Consider the following 22,448-nt stretch of genomic DNA (forward strand, 5'->3'; position numbering starts at 1 on the left):
TGTCTGGCTTTTGACCAGCACTTCCCTGCTGGGAGCTTCCAGACTCCACTTTGATGCATGTGAATATAAAATCACAACAATTTCTTTTACTAGAAGTCGGCCTAATACTGGAAGGCAAAATGATTACAGGTGTGAAGTTGTGCAATTAAGTTCAAAATCATGACCAACATTAAAATCCTTTCACACAGGATTCCACTTGGATGAAATGTTAACCACATAGGTCTCTAATGCCAAGTTGATCATGCTATAGTCTAATAAAATCACACTAAAAGCTCACAGTTCAAGACACCCACCATCTGTGCAGTGACTTACATGAAGCAAGAAAATTATGAATGTAAACAGAGATGTCTCTCCATCAAGGTTTAACACACACTTTGGGCCCACAAGCACTGCACTCACACAAACCAATAAACAAACACACACAAGCACACACACAGTGCTTACGCTTAACATTTATGAGGCATAATCTCTGCAGTCTCATACATAAACAAACTGTAAAAGTGAACACTGATTGTGTAAGCGTGTAAACATGTTTGAGTGGGAGTGTGTGTGTGTGTGTGTGTGTGTGTGTGTGTGTGAAAGAGAGACAGACAGAGACACATGACAGTAATCAAGCCACTTAAGTTAACCAGTCACACATGAAACCGGAATGCAAAGAACACATAAAAGAGGTATAAATCTAATCTAGAGATAAAGAACGTCTCACATGTCACTCTAAACAGCAAGAGGAACATAAACAGACTGAATGCATATACAGTCTGTACATGCTGGCGTTTAGCAAGAAATAGGTTACATAAAGAGACACAAATAGTGAGAATACTATGCGATCATTGAAAGTCAGGTACTGTATGAGAATGTTGTGAAAGAGATAGAGACAGAGGGAGAGGGAAAGAAGTGATAGTTCAGTACTTGTCTCTTTTCATCCCTTTCTCCAAAAGGGACACCAGAGACTTTAATTACCTGCACCTGTGAGCACACAAAGAGCCCCACCCACCAATCTGGCTGTGGACCACACCCTAGTTCCCACGGTAACCTGCTTAAGACCCCAACACATAAACCCCTACCTCCTGCGCACATACACACACACACACAAAAAGTCCCAATACTGTACAAAGTGTACTCAGATGTGATTGAAGGAGCTCAGCAGGAGGAAGAGGAGAGTCTACTCACATCCAGAGAGTCCTCGTTGACGATGATGAGGGACATGCCGTGTGTCACCAGACGACAGGAGTAACCTGAGAAACAGAAACAGATAGTGGAAGGGAGTGAATGGGGGATGGGAGAGAGATTAGATTTACTTAAAACTCAAAACACAGGTTAAAAAAAACTGGTCTCATGTACGACTGGATTTGTAAAATCCTGCTCCCTTCTCACACACGGCTATCTGACTCCATTCTCCTCCGTCAGCCTCCAGCCATCATCATGTGTTGTCTCTATTGTGGTCCGTTATGCATAGTTCAACTACATCATGCACCTATTAAACACAGCAAAACTGCTAACTCACAATTATTTTGATTGCTAATACAAGTGTAGAGAGCCGTTCAATTACATAAATTGTGTGAAAAATAAAAGACGATTTGGTACAGTCTCAGAGGATGTCCCAACTTTTAAACTAAGTGCAAGAAGTTTCTACTCAGAATATGTTTTTGTGGATATCTGCCACAAACTTCCTCCACGACTGCCAAGAAAAAAACCAAACGCACTAATGTCATTGCTGTGCAACTTTAAGTTCCCTGCAAACACTGGCACATTTCACTTTGAGATTTTGAGACATGTCTGGCATTTCACAGCCCCACATAATGCCCGCTATTCTTCTAGCAATGATTTAATAAACTCCACTTCCATTTCCTACACTGCTTCACATCAGCCTGCAGTGACAAGGGGACTTCCTAACCATCGCTGGATTTGCCTACATCACTGGCACGTACTCCACTAAAAGCACCCTCATATCCGATAAGCTGCTCTTACTTTCCATCTGTTTGTGGCAGAACTGTCCAAAACTGTGTTTATTTTAACTGCTTTCACCTATGTTGATGGCAGTCTCCTGCTTGTCTCCAGTGAGGACCCAGATCTTGATGTCAGCCCTCATCAGAGTGGCGATGGTCTCTGGCACGCCAGCCTGGAGACGGTCCTCTATGGCTGTAGCGCCCAACAGCATTAAGTTCTGTTGGTGGAACAGAAAGGCGTGACAGATATAGAGACAGAAATCATTTGAGAAGTAAAAGAGAGTGAGAACAAAGCATGCCACAAAAGAGGAAAGTAGGTTAAAAGAAATCATATTTAGGCTCCAAATTCCACCAGACATCACCAGCCTGTATGTGAGGGCTCTTTCTCTCCAGAGAACATCATCCATATCTAATTTGAGGATGAGAACGATGCCAGCAACTTCAGTTCAGTTGGTGCAGCAGCTCATTTCGGACCTCTGTACCAACTGTGTCTTCGTGCCAAGAAGTAACCCATTACCTTTCCTCTCCTTGCTTTAATTTGTTCAGCATTTAAATGCATGTGTACCCTCATTAGACACACTCGGACGCACACACAAACACTCGCACAGACACACAAGTTAACACTACAGTGTTGTTGACTCCAGCTTTATGGGGCTTTTGGCAGGCTGGTGCAGGTAATTACCCTTGTGGTCTCCCAGTCTGAGCTCCCCTCCTCCTCCCGCTTCCTCTTTTTCCCCCTCTTCACTTACTTTTCTCACCTCGACTCTCTACGCTAAATCCTTGGCTTTCCCACCAATCAGTTCCACTCTCTTTTGAATATCCTTTCAACTGAAATCTCTATATTATTTTACCTTTTACCCCAGTCAGTGCTACCCTTCTGACCAACCAATACAAGATTTCTACAACGTTATCCTTTTAGCAAGGAGGAATATCTGTCTTTCCATTCTGCTAAAAGAAAAGACACACACCTTTGAGGGAAATCTGACTGTGTGGGTGATGAATGAGCACCATGTTTATTGAAGAGTGGGACTCAATGGTGCCACTCTGCCACCTGCTGGCAAACATGATGTGTGTGTTTGTGTGTGTGAGTATGTATCAGGAAGGATTTTGTGTTCTTTCAGGTCTCTGCTTTGATTTCATATCAAATACTTCTATTCAATTTTATACAGAAGGACATTTAATTAAAAATGAACCTGTCAACCCTGGACATGTTACCAATGGCTGTTTAATTCTTAAAATAGAGATATTTTAAGACTTTCAAGCACTTTGTTTTCACTAAGACATCTCTCATAAGGTGGGCGGCCAACAATACACATCACTACAGAGAGAGAGAGAGAGAGAGAGAGAGAGAGAGAGAGAGAGAGAGAGAGAGAGAGAGAGAGAGATGATGTGTTCACCTTTTCCAGTAGTTCATAACACTCCTCTAGTTTCTGAGCGCGGTCTTTGAGCACAGTGCTGACACGATTGTATTCCTTCAGCCACTCCTGATAGGCACCTTCCTCCAGGTCCACATAGGCAAAACAAAGAGTCCTCAGGCCTGAACGGATGGGAGGAGGACAAGACGGTCAATCAGTGTGATTATGGTTATGATTATTATTCATATTTAAATGGGAGTGAGTAGTCCAATGTTTTTCCATTGAAACTCTGAGAAACAGATACAAATACAGCTAAAATAATACTACTAATACAGAGAAAAAATGTAAAGTCGAGTGAGAGTAAAACTAAAGGTAGAGAAGAGTTGATGCAGTAACAGAAAACTGATCAGTAAGGAAGTCAACACAAAGTTTGACTTCAGTGAAACAAACAAGTATCTTTTAAACAGAGAGAAACTCAACTATGGCTTCTGCTCCCTTCCTCTCCCTCTCTCTTTTTTCCTTCTTACCTTCAGTAGCAAACTGTTCCAGATGAGCAACAGTTAATTCTTTGTATTGGGACACCTCAGTCAGACGTTCAAAAATGACATTATCCTGAAAAACAATTAAAAATAAGAAAACGTCATTAAATGAAAAATGTTCAAAGACGTTCGGAGTGCAGAATTACATTTATAACGAGATAAACATACAGCTCCTTTGCAGTACAGCCGTAGCTTCCCGTCGGGGGTTCTGACCACCACGGACATGCGTTTGCGGTTGCTATAAAGGAAGCAGCGGGTTCAGTTTCAAAACAGTCTTATTTTACAGATTTATTTACTGACTGAGAGAACATTTATGAGAGTATTACCTGGAAAACTCCAGCACATTCAGTAGCTCATAGCTCATCTCTTTTCCTCTCTGAAATACACAACAAAATGTCAAAAAAGCAAAAAGCAGCTCTTACTGCAGTACAACACATAGATACACACTTACAGCTTCGATTATGACCGAATGCGGGGTTCTTGCAGTGAATACGAAGCCGAGCCCTTTGGCCCCTTTGACCAGGGCGCCTTCATCTGGTGAAGAGGCCTGGTAAATGATCTGGTTTTCCTCTCTCTCTGGGACCACCGTGTGGCACACAGCCATCATTGTCAGGAACTCACAGATTTGAGGTGATGTAGCCTGAGCGCACACATACACAAACAGAGCGGACATGGTTTTTAACAGCTTCCTCAAGTCATTTGTAGGCAGAATAGGTTTGCTTCAAATAAAGAAATATGAGAAAAGCTTCAGAGACACCTACATGGTTCTCGATGTTTTGGATGAGAGTTGGGTCATCGAACTCTGTAGAGTTATTGCTGTTGGACGGCAGATTGCTGTGAGACAGGAAAAAGCAATTTATGCAAGTTATTTTAGTTATTGTGTAGAAAAAAGATGGTTTAGGTGGTTGTTGTCAACTTTTTGTCTATTTTTTTGATCACAGCATACACAGTGCATTAATTTCTCAAAACATGCAGGGCCTGAAAATGAAGAAAAGGATATTAGAAAGGGAAAGATGGATGAGAAGGTCAGAGGAGAAGGTCACTCACCTGAAGTCTTCCATTGAACGATCACAGTCAAGATCAGGGAAGTGGCTGCAGTGATGAATGAGGTTGTATGGCAAAAGGAATCAATCAGTTGACGAGTTGATTAGTTCAATTGATCAAGCATGCAAGAGTTCAATCAACTGAATTAATAACAGCTCATTCTTTACTACAAGTTAGTCTGTGACATTAATTAGTTTAATAATTTGAGATTAAAGGAAACATTTAGTAGCAGGTAGAGCTAAGAGGCAAGAATGAATTTACAAAAAAAAAAAAGAGAGATGACTGACCCATATGTAATTCCCGCAATGGTACACTTCTTAAAGTGCATGATGTTACAGGTCAGAGTTCCTGTCTTGTCGGAAAAGAGATACTTCACCTGGAAAAGACAAACAGACAACAGGTAATGAAAGCACACACAGCACATTTTAACAGGTGTGTATTGATTGTGGTGATTATGAGGAGGGGGAAGAACTGACCTGGCCCAGTTCCTCATTTAGATTGGACGTTCGAGCCATGGCCGGTGTGTCTGTCTCTGCGTAGTACATCTCCACGTCCTGAGGGAAAAATAAAACACAGGCAAAGTGATGCAGAATATTTGAAAGTTTTGAAAAACATGCATTACAAAACACACATACCCAGTTGATGAAGAGGGCCTGTGTGAACTTGACCACCTCCAGAGTGACCAGCAGGCTGATGGGGATCAGGTTGTTGTACAGGATGATGAACGTCAGCAGGTTATATGCAAAGTTAGTGGAGATGTCACCTGCACAAACACACAATATTCACTCATTCACTGGCCCTTATATTAATCCTAATTCTTCAATACTGTAAGGAGACTTTGTGAAATGTGGTATGTGTATTCTCACCAGCCCGGGACAGGTACCAGCAGGCATCTTCAGTGTGTTCCCTGTTCCAGATGGCGGCGCCAACAGAGCTGATCAGAGCCATGACCAGCAGGATGCCAAACAAGACCAGTATTTGCATGTTGGTCACCCGCTCCACGTTAGAGCGCTTCAGTGGTGCTTTGGTGGAGTTCTGGCAAGTGGACAGGTCAATTAATACAACAAGTGAGAAACACAAAGACACTCACGTGAAGACGGTGCTGGATAAGGGTGCAGTTTCATTGAGTTACAATGGCCCACTTACAGCACCCTTTAAACACTTTTGCTTGACTAATTTTATGTCTCATAAACAATTACAAACATGAAACTATCATTAAAATGTTTTTATTATTTTTGGCGGAAGATTAAAAGCTTTTCTCTGCTTGGATGTCCTCCCGGTTATGAATGCTTTACACAGTTAATCAAAAGCTCTAAAGTATTTAAGTTCAAAAGAAGGAGACATTCTCATTATTAAAACATATCAAATGAAACTTCAAATATTCTTTTCTCTTAGATGTTTTCAGGCCAGGATTTTTCACACATTATACACTGTCAGACAAGACACTGGGTTCACCTGCATCAGTTTGGAGTCATGGCCAGTGTAGACAACAATTCCCACAACCCACTGTGTGTTTCTGAGCTGGGCGCCGCGCAGCAACACCTGGTCTGGACCCAGGGGAGCTGGACTAAGGAGAACAAGAGAGGTAACACAAAACATGATAAATTAGTGCAGATTTAGGGCAACCTGAATCTGTATTTTCTTCTTTCAAGTCACTTCTCTAGCTTTACTTTTTTGCCTCTAATTTTTATTTTATAAAACCCTTTGTAAATTTGAATGCAAAGGCTTTGACTATGACAGGCTGCGCTTGCCTGTTTGACTTTTAAATGTGATCTCTTTTGTGCTGGGTGAGATAACTATTAAATCTATGATGGTGTCTCACTTGAGGTTCTCCAGCCGCAGTGTGCCAGTGAAGTCGTACAAGTGCCTGTTTGGGCCTTCGCACTCCAAACGACCAGACAGCCCCATCAAATCCTCCAGGTTCTGAGCACCAGCTGTGAGCGGGAGACCCTGGAAAAAAAATGAACAAGTCAAGTCAAGGAAAGTTTATTGAGTGGGTACTTTTACCAAACCGGATTATCACAAAGTACATTATAGAAAGAGATAGGAGATACTTCTGGCCAGGGAAGTTCCTCACTGACCACGTGTAGAATCCATGCACTGAGAAATTTGAGAGATTTGCTCCTGTGTCATACCTGTCTGATCTTCAGGTTGGTTTCTCCATCCAGGTTGGAGGTCTCCGTGTAACACATGGCCTGCGGCTCGCTGTGGAGAAGAGGAAGAGTTGCATGAAAACAATGTAGTGCTTAAAATGATTAATCCATCAATCAACAGGAAATCAATTGATTATTCAATATTCAAAATTGTCATTGACTAAGGAATTAAAAAAATACTCTTAATGATTATTAACATTATTATAATAAACATTTGCTGGTTACAGCTTCTCAAATATAAACATTTGCTTCCTTTAAATCATTTCATTGACACTTTTGGGTTTTTTGACTGTTGATCAGTCTTAAAGACAATGCTTTAGGTTCCATCAAATTAAGGTTGGAATTCATCATTACATTTTATACACTAAACGATTAATCGATTAATCAAAAGTCAGTCACTAGTCAACAGATGATTAGAATGTAAACATATTAACAGACAAACAAACACAAAACACATGTGTGCCCACACACAAACACACACACTCATACACACTGGAGTCTGACCTGGAGGACACAATAACCATGTCAGCTGGAAGGTGCTGGCCATTGGTCACCTTCACTATGTCTCCTACAGCCACCTTGTGGCCAGGACACAGCAGTGCAACAGCGTGAGAGAGAAAAAGGTGGGGAGAAAGAAAAAGGGGTGGTTAAGACAGAGGGTAGGGGGTAGGGGGGTAGGGGGGCAGGGTAAGGGAAACAAGAAGCAGGTTAATTGGTGACCAACTGAGAGGCAGCCAATAGAGAGAGAGGAAGACTTGAGATGAAGTGACAGTGAGCACAGCAGTGCATAGCTTAAACTGTTCTGATTTGGCTGCAACAGAGGCAGAACCAGAATAAGATACAAAGATTACAAGCATGTAGATAAGAGAGAGAAGGCAAACAGGAAAAGAAACAACAAAATAAGGAGAACTTGCAGAGTTCAAGCCAGTTCAAGGAGACATGGTACAGTGCTGCATAAGCCACAGCCATTCAAAAAATATTAGCATTACAAAACTGTAGCTTCTTAAAAATATCTTCTCTAAAAAAATGTGAAATTCCACTTAATAGCATAAACAAGTAAGTAAGAGAAAAAGTGAAAACAGACAGACAGACAGACAGGTTCAAACACAGCCAATGTGCTACATCAGGCACGATGTGGACTAGTCACTCTGGTTCTTCCGGCTGCTTGTTCTCCTGAGAGCCAAACACTTGTTTTTCCAGTACACAGGAGGGGAGATAAGCTTGACTCCAACATATCATTAGGGTTGGTTTGGGGAATGTTTACTGCTGCATTATCGATGCCTAAACACGGCTCTTTCTTGTGAGACCTTCCGTTGGGCTTTCTACTTCTATCTCTAATTAATCATCGTGTACGAAGCACAAGGGGATTTTTTCTATGTTTCAGCCAAATTATGTAATAAGTGCAGAATCAATATTTGCAACAAAAACAGAGTTCTCCAGAAAAAGGAGCATTTCAGGGAAACTTCTTCCTCACTCACCACCTCTGTTTAACATGAACATTACTGAGTTAGCAGGGCAGCTCTGAACAAATTCCTTCACCTGTTCTGACCCTGAATAACAAGGGGGCTAAATTCCTGCTCTACACTGTTGTCACTCACATAACAAGGACTCAAGTTTGATGTGATCTGACCTGCTGGAGCAAGACTGTGCACAGCTGGACTCAGTTAATGAGTACATTCAAGAAGACCAGATCTCAAGAAATTTGTTTTTAGCATTTGTTGTATAAGAACATGCATTGTACCGTTACAACCAAGGGTTCATTTTGCTTAGGTAACTTCACTGGAAGAAAAAGCGTTGTGTGAGCAGGCCATAAGACTCACTGGTTTAGATATATGAGATATGATAATGATAAGACAATACTTTAGCAGCTCCATTTAACTGCAGACCAACAGAGAAAACCTAATTATTAAATACCTCACTTGATATGTGGCCCTAAAATATCAATACGAAAAGAGTATCTTTTTACTGTCAGGGATCCAAAGCATAGACAGATCCTGATCAAACACAGACAGAGTGACTCTAAAATATGGAATCACTGCACAACAGGTGAGATTAAGACAGGCTCCTCTGAGATAAATGTAACCATTTAATAAAAAAATAAGCGAAGACATTTGATATCATGCCATTCACCCGAATACAGTATGTTAAACTGAAGTGTAAAACTGAGCGAGGTAGAGAGAAAGACAAAACACGGGAGTGACGAGTGAGAGAGCAGCGAAGATGAAGTCTGTGATGACTGTGATACCTGTTTCCAGATGATCGTCTGCCAGGCTCCGTTCCGCAGCACTGAGAGACAAGGACAACACAGCCATCAGTCAGCCTATAGAGCAGCGCTCATACAGTATTCATAGCCACTAAACTTTTGTCTGGGGTCTGCGCTATAGTGAGTGACAGACAACAGCTATTCACTCAGCCATGAAAGGAAAACAAAACCCACACAAATAGACACAAGCACACTCATGGAAAAGCGCACAGACAGTTGATGCGCATTAACACACACAGACGATACCTGTTGTCTTCTTCTTGTTTACGGTGTTATCTGCTTTGTGTCTTTTCTGTAAAGACACAGATAAAGATGCATTAGCTTTTAAGATAACCGTTTGATGTCCCTCTCTCCCACACTTAAAAAATGTGTAACTTCTGCCCATATAGCAGGTGGTGCTGTGGTACTCACATAGTCCTCTATGATCTCTTTGATCCCGGCCACGGTGAGGATGAAGATGAGCGGGACCAGTGTGGTGTAGCGACCGGTCGGTGATACATCAGGGATTTGCTGATGAAAGTCAAGAGAGGGAGCACTCAGAAGTCATTGCTGATGGCGAGTGTTGAGTAGCTTAAAGCACCCATAATGAACCAAGCAGAGTGATGGCACGGACAAACAATAGTTGTTACTGCATTAAGCTATACACTAGCTATTCAGAATAACCAGTTCGGCACGCACTTGATACAGATGGCAGAGCAGTTGAGACAGATATTGTTTTCAACAGTGTGACTACAGCGTGGGATTAGTGATTATCTTCTTTGATCAAGTTTCTTCTTAATTGTAATTTTTTTTTTCCAGTTTAGAAACTGTCAAAAAGTTGCCACAATAATGAATAAAAACAACATGCAATATTTTAATTGTGCAAATTAGCAAATTAGTAATATCTAATAGGCGTGAATTGATATATTCAGGCTGGCACAAGCCTGTGATGTGACCAGCTTGTAAAATATTCATGATTCATATTTATCTTTTATTCTGTTGCTTCGAGCTTTCTGAGGAAATTTACCAAATCTTAACTTTTGCTATCTAGAAAACAACTCTCAATCCATAACTCAGTATTTCAAAAATAGCTGGGCCTGTAGGAATCCTGGAATGGCTTAAGACGGACTTTTCAGGATCTTTCATCTAAAGCATGTGTGGGCCACAGAATCAAACCGAAACCAAACAAACAGCACACAGAGCCAACAGTGCTGGCTGCTGTTGGTACCGTTTTATGCGTGGGGTTTACCTGCATGAGTGCGATGAACAGGAAGAAGGCGTTGGCAGCCCGCCTGATCTGCTCATACAGAAATCGGGGCAGAAAGGTGAGAACCCCATACTTGGTGGTACTGCAGAAGAAAAAAAGCAGAGAGGAGACTTTACATTTTGTTTACGTTCAGACAGTTGGAGGCAGAGCCAGGTAGTGCATTAGCAAAAGCAGGAATCCATGCATAAATTCTGTGCTAAGGATTTTTTTAACCTGACACACTTGCACAGCATTACCTTAAAGGCTGAATGACAACAGACTCCATTTAGGTTTCAATATTGCAGCACTTGAAAATCTAACACTCAATTGTGCTCAAGAGAGGTCACCCAGAGCCATTACGGGCTGCACACACACCACACCTATAAATAGACCAATACTTTTAATCCAACAATCTAAATTTAGACCCAGCACCCCAGAAAATATGTGCAAGAAACCTTGGCAACTTCAACTTGTCTGTCAATCAACAGTATTGATCAGACAACTGTATTGATGTATAGCGAGGACCTACCGTAAGAGCTTTTAGAGAGGCTAAAAATAAAAAAGTCAACCTTCAAGTCAAGGCCTGCCTTGTTTTTTCCTGTGTGGCCTGAGTGAAAAGTAAGAGCTTCTGCAATGGCTTTTGTTTAATGGATAGTGCATGTTTGTGTGCGTGAGTGCATGAAGTGCATGCAATGAATGGCAAAACACAGCCCTCAATCACAGTTCAGAATCTCCTAAGAGATGAACCCATGACCGCTTCTCTGCCTCGCTCACACAGACACAAAACTACAAAGAGCAGGACATTACACACAGAACAGAGTAGCAACAGCTGTTAGTCTGTCTCTTTCACACACACACACACACACACACACACACACACACACACACACACACACACACACACACACACAATGTCTTGACCCTGATGCTCTGGATACCTCAGAGTTAGTGATACTAACTACACCTCTGATCCAGCAGATAAAGCTGCCTTAGTTTAATCAAAGAGGAGACACACACACATTTCCACTGGACAAGGCAAAAAATGAATAAATAAAAAAAAGGCAAAAACATCTGGCTGTGTTATTTTTCATACTATAGATGTCCAACTTGCGGGTGGTGTTAACAGCTGTTAGCTGCAGGGATGGTGCTCTCCTGCTGCTGTGTGGCTTTGTTGTGTTTTTTATAAAAAAAGGGCAGTGCTCTTCATACATTATAGGCCAAAAGAAAACACTGGTCTGAAGTTAGAGAGGAGTCATCCCTCTAAGTGGAAGAACAAAGGCAAAACAGAGGCAGGTAGATTTGTTGAAAATGCAAGTGTTTGTAAAAAGAAATTATCATGTTGTGTCTTGTTCTATGAATAATAGAGCAGGTTACTCTGCTGCATTTGTGCGCAGGAGAGCAGCACTAATGCTCAGGTTGTATAAAAACACCTGCATAAAATGAAATATGGAAGTGGAGGACCAAGGGAATAGAGAGGAGGTAAGTTGAGTGTACAGATAAAAGCTACCAGGCTTTAATCTCAGAAAAATCAATAAGGCTATTGAACCTTTAAAACATAAACTAAAGCATTACAGGAACAGAGGAACATCAAAGGGCATGCCTCTGGAGCCAGAGCGCTCTTGACTCTCCAATCAGCATACAGCGGAGGCAGAACTCCACACATGATCCAATCAGATGAGCCAGGCAGCAACCGCCTTAATCTTATTTGTAGATCTGAAATAGGCACTTTTAAAAGTGAAATTGAATCTTCTGACAATAATGGCAGACCACTGGATGTCAACTGACTAACGACAAGCCTTCAGCTCATGAGAACATGAGCCCAGTGCTGCCTATGGCGCCAGGCACAGTCTGTACATACAAATAGGAATCATACAAGGTAAAGACAAGGGATAAATTAAATTGGCGTCTGTCTGAATCAAACTAATATCATTTCCCTTAGTATTGACAACCACAACTGAGCCCACAAAATATGCCGATGACAGCTGGGATGCAGTTGATAAAAGAGACTAATTCACTGCGTTTGGCTCTGCACATGACAGGAAAGCAGGAAATTTACTAAGACGTTGTTGAACCACAGATGGCCACCAAGATGCATATATATTGATACTCTAATGAAGTGTGGTCCAATATTTGTAGTCCACTTCTTGCCTCAGCAGATGACTATTAAAATCACACCTCCAGCCAAGATCTGAGAAGATCAGACGACTTTTATTCTGAAATCCAGGGGCACTCATCCTACAGTCACCCCTCACAATTTCTCAAACAACACAAACATAGAACACATCTTTGACCAGATAGACAGAGCTAAGGCGCTTTCTGTAATTTATGTAAACAAATGTAAGTGTAGTTACTCTACTTTCATTGTCAGCCTTAAATATTCATGGGGACGTATTGATTAAGCAATGCGGTTTATGTTAAGTTGTTAAGCACTTTTCCGCTGAGATTCTCAAGTGGACTTCAGGCAATGACATATATCAGCCTCACCCGCTGGCGCCGATGCAGAGTGGCAAATAATCACTTAATAGGTGAGTTATTAATTTCATTATCAATAGAGTTTCACCTGTAAGGTTGTAGTAATTGAAGAACTAAAGAATGTTTATTTTAAGTTACTGTGATTTAAAGGGAAATGTTTAAGAGAGAAAAAAATAAAAAGGAAAAATCTCACTGGTCCAAAGTCTACCTGTCGCACATGGCATGCCGGGAAGAAAAACATACAAACAGGCTGTAATGTCCTTCAACCTGACAACAAGCCCCTGTGAGCAAATATCCACAATGCTGGAGTCTCCTTTAGCAAGACACCAAATCCCTACAAGCAGACCCTGCACTCTGACCTCCCTGGAAAAGGTTAGGGCAAAAGAAAATTGTATCAAAGTAAATGTATCAGGATAAGCTTAATAAACATAATAAGACAAATAAACGAAACATCTGGTGATATGTGCAATGTGCTATGGTTTGTTAAGCAATGATTAAAACTTCTGGGAAACTATTAAAACATTAAATTAGTTTTGATAACTCTCTCTCTGCTGGCTGTTGGTAGGTTACTATATGACTTTCAGTGAAGACCCAACGAAAAGAAATCAGTGCATACAAGCCACACAACGTGCATCCCAGCAAAACGTGCAGTAAAAGCCCAGAGTGACACCTACCTGACATGGTTGTCACAAAACTTTGTATTCTGTGGCCGGTTGAGCAGCACCGTCCGCGCCGTGGCGTCTACGGGATCCGCCTGTGAAGTGGTCCCGGACATCTCATCATCTGCCTTGCGGTAACCGGCGGACGAGCAAGCAGGTCCTGCACCGTTGGATTGATGGGAGAGAGGTGAGTCTGAGTGAGTACGAGTGAGAGACAGTGAGACAGAGATATAGAAAGAGAGGGAGGGAGGGAGGGAGAGACAGAGACATAGACGGGAGACGTGGTTTACGGTTCAAAAGCGAAGGCGACCAATTAGTACTAGAGGCTACTGTAACGTTATGCTGATGTACGCTGAAGCCGGTTGGGTCGATTCAATGACGTTTCCCGTTATAAACAGCCCCCTTGTCTTTCGGTATTATCATGCAGGTACCGTCAATGCACACGCGCGCGTTTCGCGACGCCCACGGGACCCCCCGCGTATAATGGATGTGCTGAGGGATGCACAATGGCGAACAAACACACCGGGTTCGTCTGTTTTATCAGCACGTCAACTTGTCCATATGTAGCACAGAGAAGACCCGGCGCACATCGAGGCTGTCATTAAGCTACAGGCACAAATTATCTAAAAACAAAGTGACAGAAGAGGATGCAACACGCTTGTTCTGCAGACTCCCCGCCCGCCTGGCTTTGTCATCTCCAACCATTTTAAAGCGTCGTGATCTCCGCTCATTCACCCCCGCATGAGCTCCAGGGGCAGGACATTTTTCATCCTCGAGAGCGCCTATTAACGGGATAATACGTATAGTTCTGCAGGGACATTGTGGGGAAGTGAGAGCAATGCAAACAGGTCCAGACTCCACAGTTTACTCAGCTGGTACAACAACAGCGAACCTGGGCGAGGACAGATGCAGCAGCACGCCCGTGCCTCCTCTCTCCTCCTTCGGCCTTGCTGAAGAGGAAGCTCCCGGCCCTGGTGAAAGATACTGGCCCGCCAAGCTCCGCTGCCGTGTCATCTGGCCACCTGCCGCCTCGGGAAGCCTTTGTCGGGCGCGAATTTGATGATCTCCTCCCTCCAATTTGATGCTGAGCGGCTCACTGCTGCCAGTCCAGACAACAAGAGGAAGCCATATGGAGCTCCTTCAGTGCAGCGGAGGGGCAAAGTCGGGGCTCCGCTTTTAAAGGGCCAGAAGCCTGATATCGCCTTAAGGTCTTGTGGTCAGCCACAGATGGGTCAAATGACATCCCTGAGACAGGAGCCATCCATCAGGAGATCATTTCGTGTCGCTCCCCCTCCACTGTGATACTGTGCAACAGCAGTGCTCACTAACTACAGGTTTCTGCTCTTCACATCCTTAGCTTGAATAGATGCAGATAGTTTATGTGTTACACTGCATCTCCAGTAACGCAAAATAGAAAATTATCTACAAAGCATGCATGAGGTAAGCCACTCCCAAAAATCATGTCACTATTCTATTATCCCCACAATCCCTTAAAGTGTGCCAAATACAATATACAAATACAAATGCATCACTAAACATATATTAGTCCTATAAGACTACTACACATCTTCTAAAATATAGTGGGATTATTGTAATTCTTATATGTAGGGACAGTTGTATCATGTCTTGGGATCTGTGCATTGTGTGTGTCTGTCTGTGGGCAAGTCTGTGAGTGAAAACAACAACAGGCTAATTGCATAAATAATTTAGAAAAGAATAAGCACTGCTAGGGTTTAGCAGATTCAATTTCCGCAGTCCTGAAACTCTTTTTCTGCAGCACTACAGTCCTACAATAGACGAGTCTTTCTCTCCCCCCATCAATAACCAAAATCAGGTTAATATCTTTATGTTCCACTCAAGCTGGTTGTTCTAAAGTAGGCAGGGAATTATAAAATGACCCAGACAGAAGCCAGTCAGCCTTATCTTCTGGATGTGCTATCATCACTATTGACACATCTGACTTTTCCATTGAAAGAGACATTAAGTTGTGTGTGTTCACAGGAAACAGCTACAATAATTAAATCTTTTTTAGAGTGCAACTGGTGGTTATTTGAAGGGCAGGTTTTTGCATTTATTAGTGGTAAACTATGATTTCTTTCTTGTAATATACTTCATTGCCATTCTAACTTTGCAAAAGAAATCTGCTTGAGAATTTAAGAGCAAAAATACTGTTAAAAACTTAGTGTAGTTCTATTCCACACCAGCCCACAAAGTGTCTGCACAAGGCAGAGAGCAAGGGTCAAAGTCTATCCAAGCAAAATGATAGTAAGCAGCCTATCTCTCATCTCTATAGCTCTGACCAGGCTATTAACTCTAGACCTAACAGAGCTATAAGTCACAATCACAGCTCAGAACTCCACACCGCAAATGGCACTGGGGTCAATCAAGATAAAAAGTGATTGTGAGGAAATGATTAAGGGTTAAAGGTAGTGAAGGGCAATGCACATTCTAACCTGTAATGTCATCTTTTTCCTTCTCTGTCACGAAGCAATTCTCTTTCCTTTTTATAACTTTCTCTCTTCCTCGTGAATTATCAACTTGTTCTATACCTTGTTGCTTATTTCTGTCCTTGTAGAACTATTTGCCTTCACTTTTTAACCCCTATATCCAAGCAGATCAATAATGGCTTTCTCAGCAGCCCACTTCGGCTCTGATTCATTTCTGAGGAGATCAATGCCTCGGTTACTCATCTCTGATGGAGTAGAGGTGCAGTCACCTCCGTAACTCATTACTGATGCGCCACAGATGAGTCAGCAGAAACTCCAGCAGAGCACAGCCAGGTCAATTACACATGAAGCGCCCTGGCTAGCTGGACGGGTACGATAAGTCTGATAACCTGCAGCCAGAACAGGTAAGGCTATACACTCTGATCTCATACCCTGCTAGCAAGATACTACCAGCTACCCATTTGGTTTGTGAGGCTTAAACAAGACGTGTCCCCATTAAAAAACAATCTCATGCATTAATAAGCTAAACATTATGTAGAGAAGTTTAATAGCCCTTTTACTACTTTATCTCCCTACCAGGAATACCTGTGCCTTTAGAAACCTATTAAGCCAAAACATTTTACACAGAGGGCAGATAAAAATAACCTGTTCCAGTAAGCAGAACAAGTGCAATGCAGTCTGAAAATGCAGACAGTTAAATTCATCATACATGTCATTTGAAGAAGATGTCACTCATCACATGCTTCATAATATCGTAATGTGGAGCATTACCTTTGTGTTATAGGCTGAACCCAAGCTGTCCTGGCCTGGAGCCAAACTATCACTGTTAAAAAGCAGGCTAGGCTTCTGAATAATGGATAGCGGCAGGCTACATAATTCATCTACATTTTCCAGTATGGCAGAGCATATTTCACCAGACACTCTGCCTTGGTGCTGCGCCCCGGCCTTCACTCAAGAAACGACTCACATGTCAGACACCGTAACGGCGTCTCCCTCAACGGCTGTGTCAATTAGTGCGACTGCCAGAATTGCGTTTTAAATGGCACAAACATAGCTTTTGCGATGCTTACAGCTTTAATTAAATCCAGTCTAATAGAGATGCACCATCTCCCAAACACCCAGCCCAGAGATGAAATGAGCCAGAAAGAAAATAGCAACTAATCATAACAACAGTTATAGTAGAATAGCTGCAATTATCCTCAGCTGCCAAAGCACTCCCACCCCCACAAGCCACACTGAGGACAGATACTCTGACTGTTTCTACATTTTTATTATCTGAAAAACTGTCAAAACATTTTAGATGCAAATGCACTTGGGCAGCTGAATGCGCACGGCAAATAAAAGTAAATATTATGCATATTTTATCCCAGCACGTTTGGTCTTCCTCTCTTGGCCGCAAAGGTTTTGGAATCATTGCCCCATAACAGTAAGGTCTCAGGTTTTAATCAGCCAAACTGTTCTTGAACTAAACACTTAACCACACAACCACCTTCCGTATTTCAATAACTTAATTTAAATTTAAAATACATAAAACATCTTTCCCCACATGCCTCTGTCCAGCCCACAATCCTGCTGTTGGGTCAGAAAAGCATTACCAACAGAGCATCTTCTGCTTTGGTGACCCCTACGTCCCATGGCTGTCCTGGTCTCCTAGGTGACCCGCAGGCCCTACTTGCATGTCCTGGTTGACCTAGTCTCAAGCGGTCCCAGTGGGTCCATTTGCCGTTGTAACAGAGTAGGAAGTAAGGCAAGAAAGCCTCTTACGGGCCAAGTGAGCGAGCATGATAATCCCCTCTATGTCTGCTCTGCAACTTCACCTTCTGCTAATCCATAACCTGATAATCCTACAGGTGAGACTGCAACACGCACACAAACACGCATTACACTAATGTATCCATATGCACATACACACACACATTGAAACTGTATTGTGGACACACACTCTCACATTCACACTCACACACACACACACACACATCTTTTAATGCCAGAAAACATGCAAGGCCCCAACATGCAGCTACTCCCCTGCCCTCTCTTTAAATCCAGCTCACCGTCACTTACGTGTCATACATGCATGCATCAGTGTTCATGTACATGCTCTGTTCAGGCATGCCATGTCCATACATGCACGTGTTGTGTTCCACAACATGCATATGTATTCATATTGAACGTTTGCTTAAAGACCCCAGTGCACATCGATTCGTCTTGATCAGCATGGTTTGACATGAGTGGCCACCCCACTATCTACAAGCGCATGCAGTGAGAGGGTTAATTCCTGTTCAGCATTCATCACTCCAGGCCCCAAGGAGCTACAGACTATTCAGGGTCCACAGCAGTAATATCATGTCTTAACCTTTTCGGACAAGAACCAGAGACACTCTAGTATGTAACTAGACATTGTAGCTCTTGAGGGCCGGGGGTTGGGAGACACCTGCTCCAAGCCGTTGCGCATGGCCGCATGCACCTTGGGACTCTGGACACAAATGGGGTGTCATCCAGTCTAATTCGAGCAAACTCACTTTTGTCAAACCTGTCTGTGAGGCAGGTACGCATGGTAGTGCCGGCGCCTTGGCCTGGATCCTGCAGTTCAGAAGCCTCCTGCCTAATGGTGGTCAACACTAACTGCTCTGTGGGCGCCAAAAAGGCCGCGGCGGGAGAAAACAACACACACAAAACAACAAGTCAATTTACACATACCGCACACAACACGTCTGTGTCAGTAACTGAACTGTAAATGTGTTTGTATGTGGCTGTCGCTAGAAGCATTAGTAGTAAAATGAGATTCATGCCTGCATATGAAAGATGTATGCCTGAAGAGTTGCACACTGAAATGGACTTGTGAAATGTAACCTCGTAGCTTGCCCTGGAGTGCCCCCCTGTGTCCAGCTTATGTAAATACCTCATTGCTGCCATTTATTAGGCCTCTCTATCTCCCAAATGGCATCTTCAGTGGCTTGGCAGCCATGACGACCAGTCATTATCTTTCCAAAGCAGACGTATTGTTGACAGTTGGCTGAGCTGCGTGACTCGCATAAACTAGACACACCAACACTGGGACAAGATGTGCTCTTACATTTAGATAGAAATCCTGTGGATTGTCCAAGACAATCTGCAAAAACTTTAAGACATCTTCCTTACAGTTTGTTTAGCTTTATATTGCTACATGATGCTAAAATGTGTTTTTTCTACAGTATAATGTGCTTTCTCAACCAATGTGAGAAGTGCTTTATGTGTTTGTGAGTACTCATGTGTAAAAGGCGAGGAGGTTAGAAACATGACAAAATACTCAAATGTTGGTCAGAGTTTGTATCACCCACTATTTATGGTCTTCTTAAATAAAAACCTCTGTTGAATGTGTTTGAGTAAATGTGACAGATTGGTAGCGGCAGACGTCATCACCAGGGATGTGGCAGCTCGCTAATTGGAGCAAAGAATCAAGAGGTCAAGCTCCAAGAGATTACATTAAAGGCAGCATGGAGAATCCAGGAGGGAACACATGTACATACCGACTGACACTCTTACTGGAGTACCCCGCCATGTTCATCCTATGCTTTGAATATGGCAGTGGTAAACACTTACAACTTTTAGACCCCGTAAAACCAAAAGAAGTCTCCATTAAAGTTACTGAGTGTCTCTGATACAAAGAAGAGGAAAACTGGTGAATCTCATAGCTGAAGCTCTGCAGCATGGCTGGATCAATGTTGCATAATAAACATCTTAAACAAACAAGTGACGACCGCAGTGTAAGTCATTTGTGAGGCCATCTGATATTCTATATAAATATAAAGTACAAATAAGATGGGTAAAAGTGAGAGTTATGTACTTATTTAACACTATATTGTAAAAGAACGTATGCTTCTACCTTTTAAAACTGCTGCTTAACGCTTATAACCTTTGACCTTTCTTCGAGCAAAATGTGCTGCCCCAGTGTCAAAAGATCTAGTGGTGAATTTTTTTTAACCTACAAATAAATATCTGGGAAATTCTGGCTTGAAGACAGCGTAGCCCAGTTGGCGCTCATCTCTGCTCACATTTTGCCCTGCTTTCTATTTCTGGAAGCCACACACATACACACACACACACACACACACACACACACACACACAGCAAAGCAGCCCGACAATATGTGCCAGTCACTATTAAAAGCCACTGGATGAGCCAAACACATGCTCCTCTCTTCCAGGACAATCCAAACTGATGTCAGTTTGCCATGTGTGAAATCAACGACACAGTCTTGAGTTTAAACATCCCCATCCTCTCTCCAACTCCTACTCTGAGGAAAATATGAGAAATCTTCTCCCAAAAAGTGAGACTATAGCCCTCACTCTACAGTCTGTCATGGGGACCTAGCACCTAGCCGACGCAGTTCCTATGTTCAACAGCCTGAACCATCCCTTGAAGTTTACACATGAGTGTGTAAAATGCTGTGATGTGAATACAGGCTCTGGATGTGAAAAGTGAGGCGAGTTTCATTTCCGGACGGGCTCAGAGTGAAGAGTGCTCTTTAGACGGTCACGTGGTTTTTAAGTCGGCGAGGTAATAGGCTGTTCTCGGACTGATCTATAGGAGCTTGGGTTTGAAATGCAAAATAACTTATTTTACTTATATTTACATATAGATTAACGTAAAAGCATATAAATAAATCGTCATACTTAGGCGACTCACCCCATATGAAATTATCCCATATGATGATTCAGGAGGTCTAGATACAAGAGGCTGTTGCAACATGATTATATAATACCATAATGATGCCATGGGGAATACAGTACATTCCATAAATAGTGATAAGGTCACACAACAGACTCACATCCATCCTATCAAAAATAAATATGTTATCTTTTGATGTTGATGCACAGCACGGATCCTTGAGCTTATCTGTTCAAAAATACCAGCTTATTCAAAGGGCAGGCTGTGCTACCTGAGGCAGGCACCTGCAGTCTGCTTGCCCTTGCATCCCCAAACGGTGCCAAAAAATGAGCGAGACTGGAGGATAAACACCGGTACAGCAAGTCACCCCACATGCATGCCGCAGTCCCGGACAATACCGATCCCCGTTATTATGCCAAGCACATATCAGATACGCACAAGTATATACAGGCCGCTATATCCTCTATAATGACAGGCCTATTTATCAACACTGACATAAACACGATTTTACTGTGACATGTCACGAATCAAGCGGCGGCCGGAACCACGATAGAGCGAAGATCAAATAATGTTTTTTTTAAGCTTACCTCCCTCACTGTGTATCTTCTTGGCTCTCCGATTGAAATACATCTTGCTGGTGGTGAACGAGTGTCGGTGAGGCTGGGACGAGGAGGCCGGAGCGGTGGCATGCTCATGGCTCACCGACAGAGCAGGGGAATGCTGCTCCGGGCCCAGGCTGCGGCCGCGGCTGCTGCTGCTGCTCAGGGATCATTGTTTCTCGGTTGGTCCGCGGGGGTAATGTTGTAGAGGGCAGCTTCAGCCAGCGTTAAGTCAGACGGGATAAAGAATGTGTTACTTCCGGTCACTACTTTCAAATTAAAATACGTTAGCATAAAGATTATTCAAGGGGAATGTGATAAATCTTCAATTAAGTGAAGTTGTACAACACTTGACAGTCACATTAAATTAGAGCTGAAACATCAATCAATTAGTCAAATAACAGAAAAACTATCAGCAACATATTTTATGATCAGTTAATCCTTTAAATCACTTGTCAAGCTAAAATGTCTTACATTTCCAGCCTATTAATTGTGAGATTTGTTGCTTTTCTTTGCTTTATACTATTGTAAATTAAATGTCCTCTGGGTTTAAACTATTCATCTGACAAAACAAGAAGATATCAAGTTGGGGTTCAGGAAATTGTAAAGGCAATTTTTCAATATTTTCTGAGTTTTTTTTAAACCAAAGAATGAATCAATCCATTGAGAAAATAAGTTACAGATTAATTGATGACGTAAACAACTACTAGTTGCAACCCTGCATTGAACAAGTGAGTACAACAGTGTCATTTAATTATTGTATTATCTATAATTACAAGCAAACCTTTATTTTGAAGGGCATTTACCAAACTTCCGCTCCTGTCCTGTCTGGCTTTATCACAGTCTGGTGCCCGTTCAGTGGAGCTAAGGGGGCGCGCATCATATGGTGACATGCGTGCGCGCACCGGCCTCTGGATGCAAAATCTAAGATTTAACTACAACTAAGGTTATTATTAAGACTATTTTTAGGAAAGTTATTTTATCAATTTGCCAATATATTAATGCAATTAAGCGTGAGTGGAAGAATTTGAGTTTTGGAAAATTTTTGTATTCGTTTTTATTCAATAATTTGCTTTAAGAGACTGAAATATGGCTCGAC

The 22,448-nt window shown here is 42.3% G+C and overlaps 1 protein-coding gene across 1 annotated transcript in view; it reads right to left on the reverse strand.

Annotated features, from left to right (window-relative positions):
- Positions 1 to 21,369, reverse strand: part of atp8a2 (ATPase phospholipid transporting 8A2) — a 47,035-nt gene extending 25,666 nt beyond the window's left edge. The window contains exons 1-23 of the mRNA XM_070927751.1: positions 21,338 to 21,369; positions 13,672 to 13,849; positions 10,529 to 10,628; positions 9,712 to 9,810; positions 9,547 to 9,592; positions 9,283 to 9,323; positions 7,542 to 7,615; positions 7,020 to 7,089; positions 6,707 to 6,834; positions 6,340 to 6,451; positions 5,751 to 5,919; positions 5,520 to 5,647; positions 5,361 to 5,438; positions 5,172 to 5,260; positions 4,888 to 4,932; positions 4,602 to 4,674; positions 4,292 to 4,480; positions 4,167 to 4,216; positions 4,009 to 4,078; positions 3,829 to 3,913; positions 3,344 to 3,483; positions 2,026 to 2,164; positions 1,171 to 1,235 (exon numbers count right to left, since the gene is read on the reverse strand). Of these exons, the coding sequence (XP_070783852.1) occupies positions 1,171 to 1,235; positions 2,026 to 2,164; positions 3,344 to 3,483; positions 3,829 to 3,913; positions 4,009 to 4,078; positions 4,167 to 4,216; positions 4,292 to 4,480; positions 4,602 to 4,674; positions 4,888 to 4,932; positions 5,172 to 5,260; positions 5,361 to 5,438; positions 5,520 to 5,647; positions 5,751 to 5,919; positions 6,340 to 6,451; positions 6,707 to 6,834; positions 7,020 to 7,089; positions 7,542 to 7,615; positions 9,283 to 9,323; positions 9,547 to 9,592; positions 9,712 to 9,810; positions 10,529 to 10,628; positions 13,672 to 13,772 (2,091 nt within the window). The 5' untranslated portion in view covers positions 13,773 to 13,849; positions 21,338 to 21,369. The remainder of the gene's footprint in view (positions 1 to 1,170; positions 1,236 to 2,025; positions 2,165 to 3,343; positions 3,484 to 3,828; positions 3,914 to 4,008; positions 4,079 to 4,166; positions 4,217 to 4,291; positions 4,481 to 4,601; positions 4,675 to 4,887; positions 4,933 to 5,171; positions 5,261 to 5,360; positions 5,439 to 5,519; positions 5,648 to 5,750; positions 5,920 to 6,339; positions 6,452 to 6,706; positions 6,835 to 7,019; positions 7,090 to 7,541; positions 7,616 to 9,282; positions 9,324 to 9,546; positions 9,593 to 9,711; positions 9,811 to 10,528; positions 10,629 to 13,671; positions 13,850 to 21,337) is intronic.
- Between the last annotated feature and the right edge of the window lie 1,079 nt (positions 21,370 to 22,448).

This window comes from Enoplosus armatus, chromosome 21, assembly GCF_043641665.1.
Source record: "Enoplosus armatus isolate fEnoArm2 chromosome 21, fEnoArm2.hap1, whole genome shotgun sequence".
In the NCBI taxonomy this organism is placed as follows: Eukaryota; Metazoa; Chordata; class Actinopteri; order Centrarchiformes; family Enoplosidae; genus Enoplosus; species Enoplosus armatus.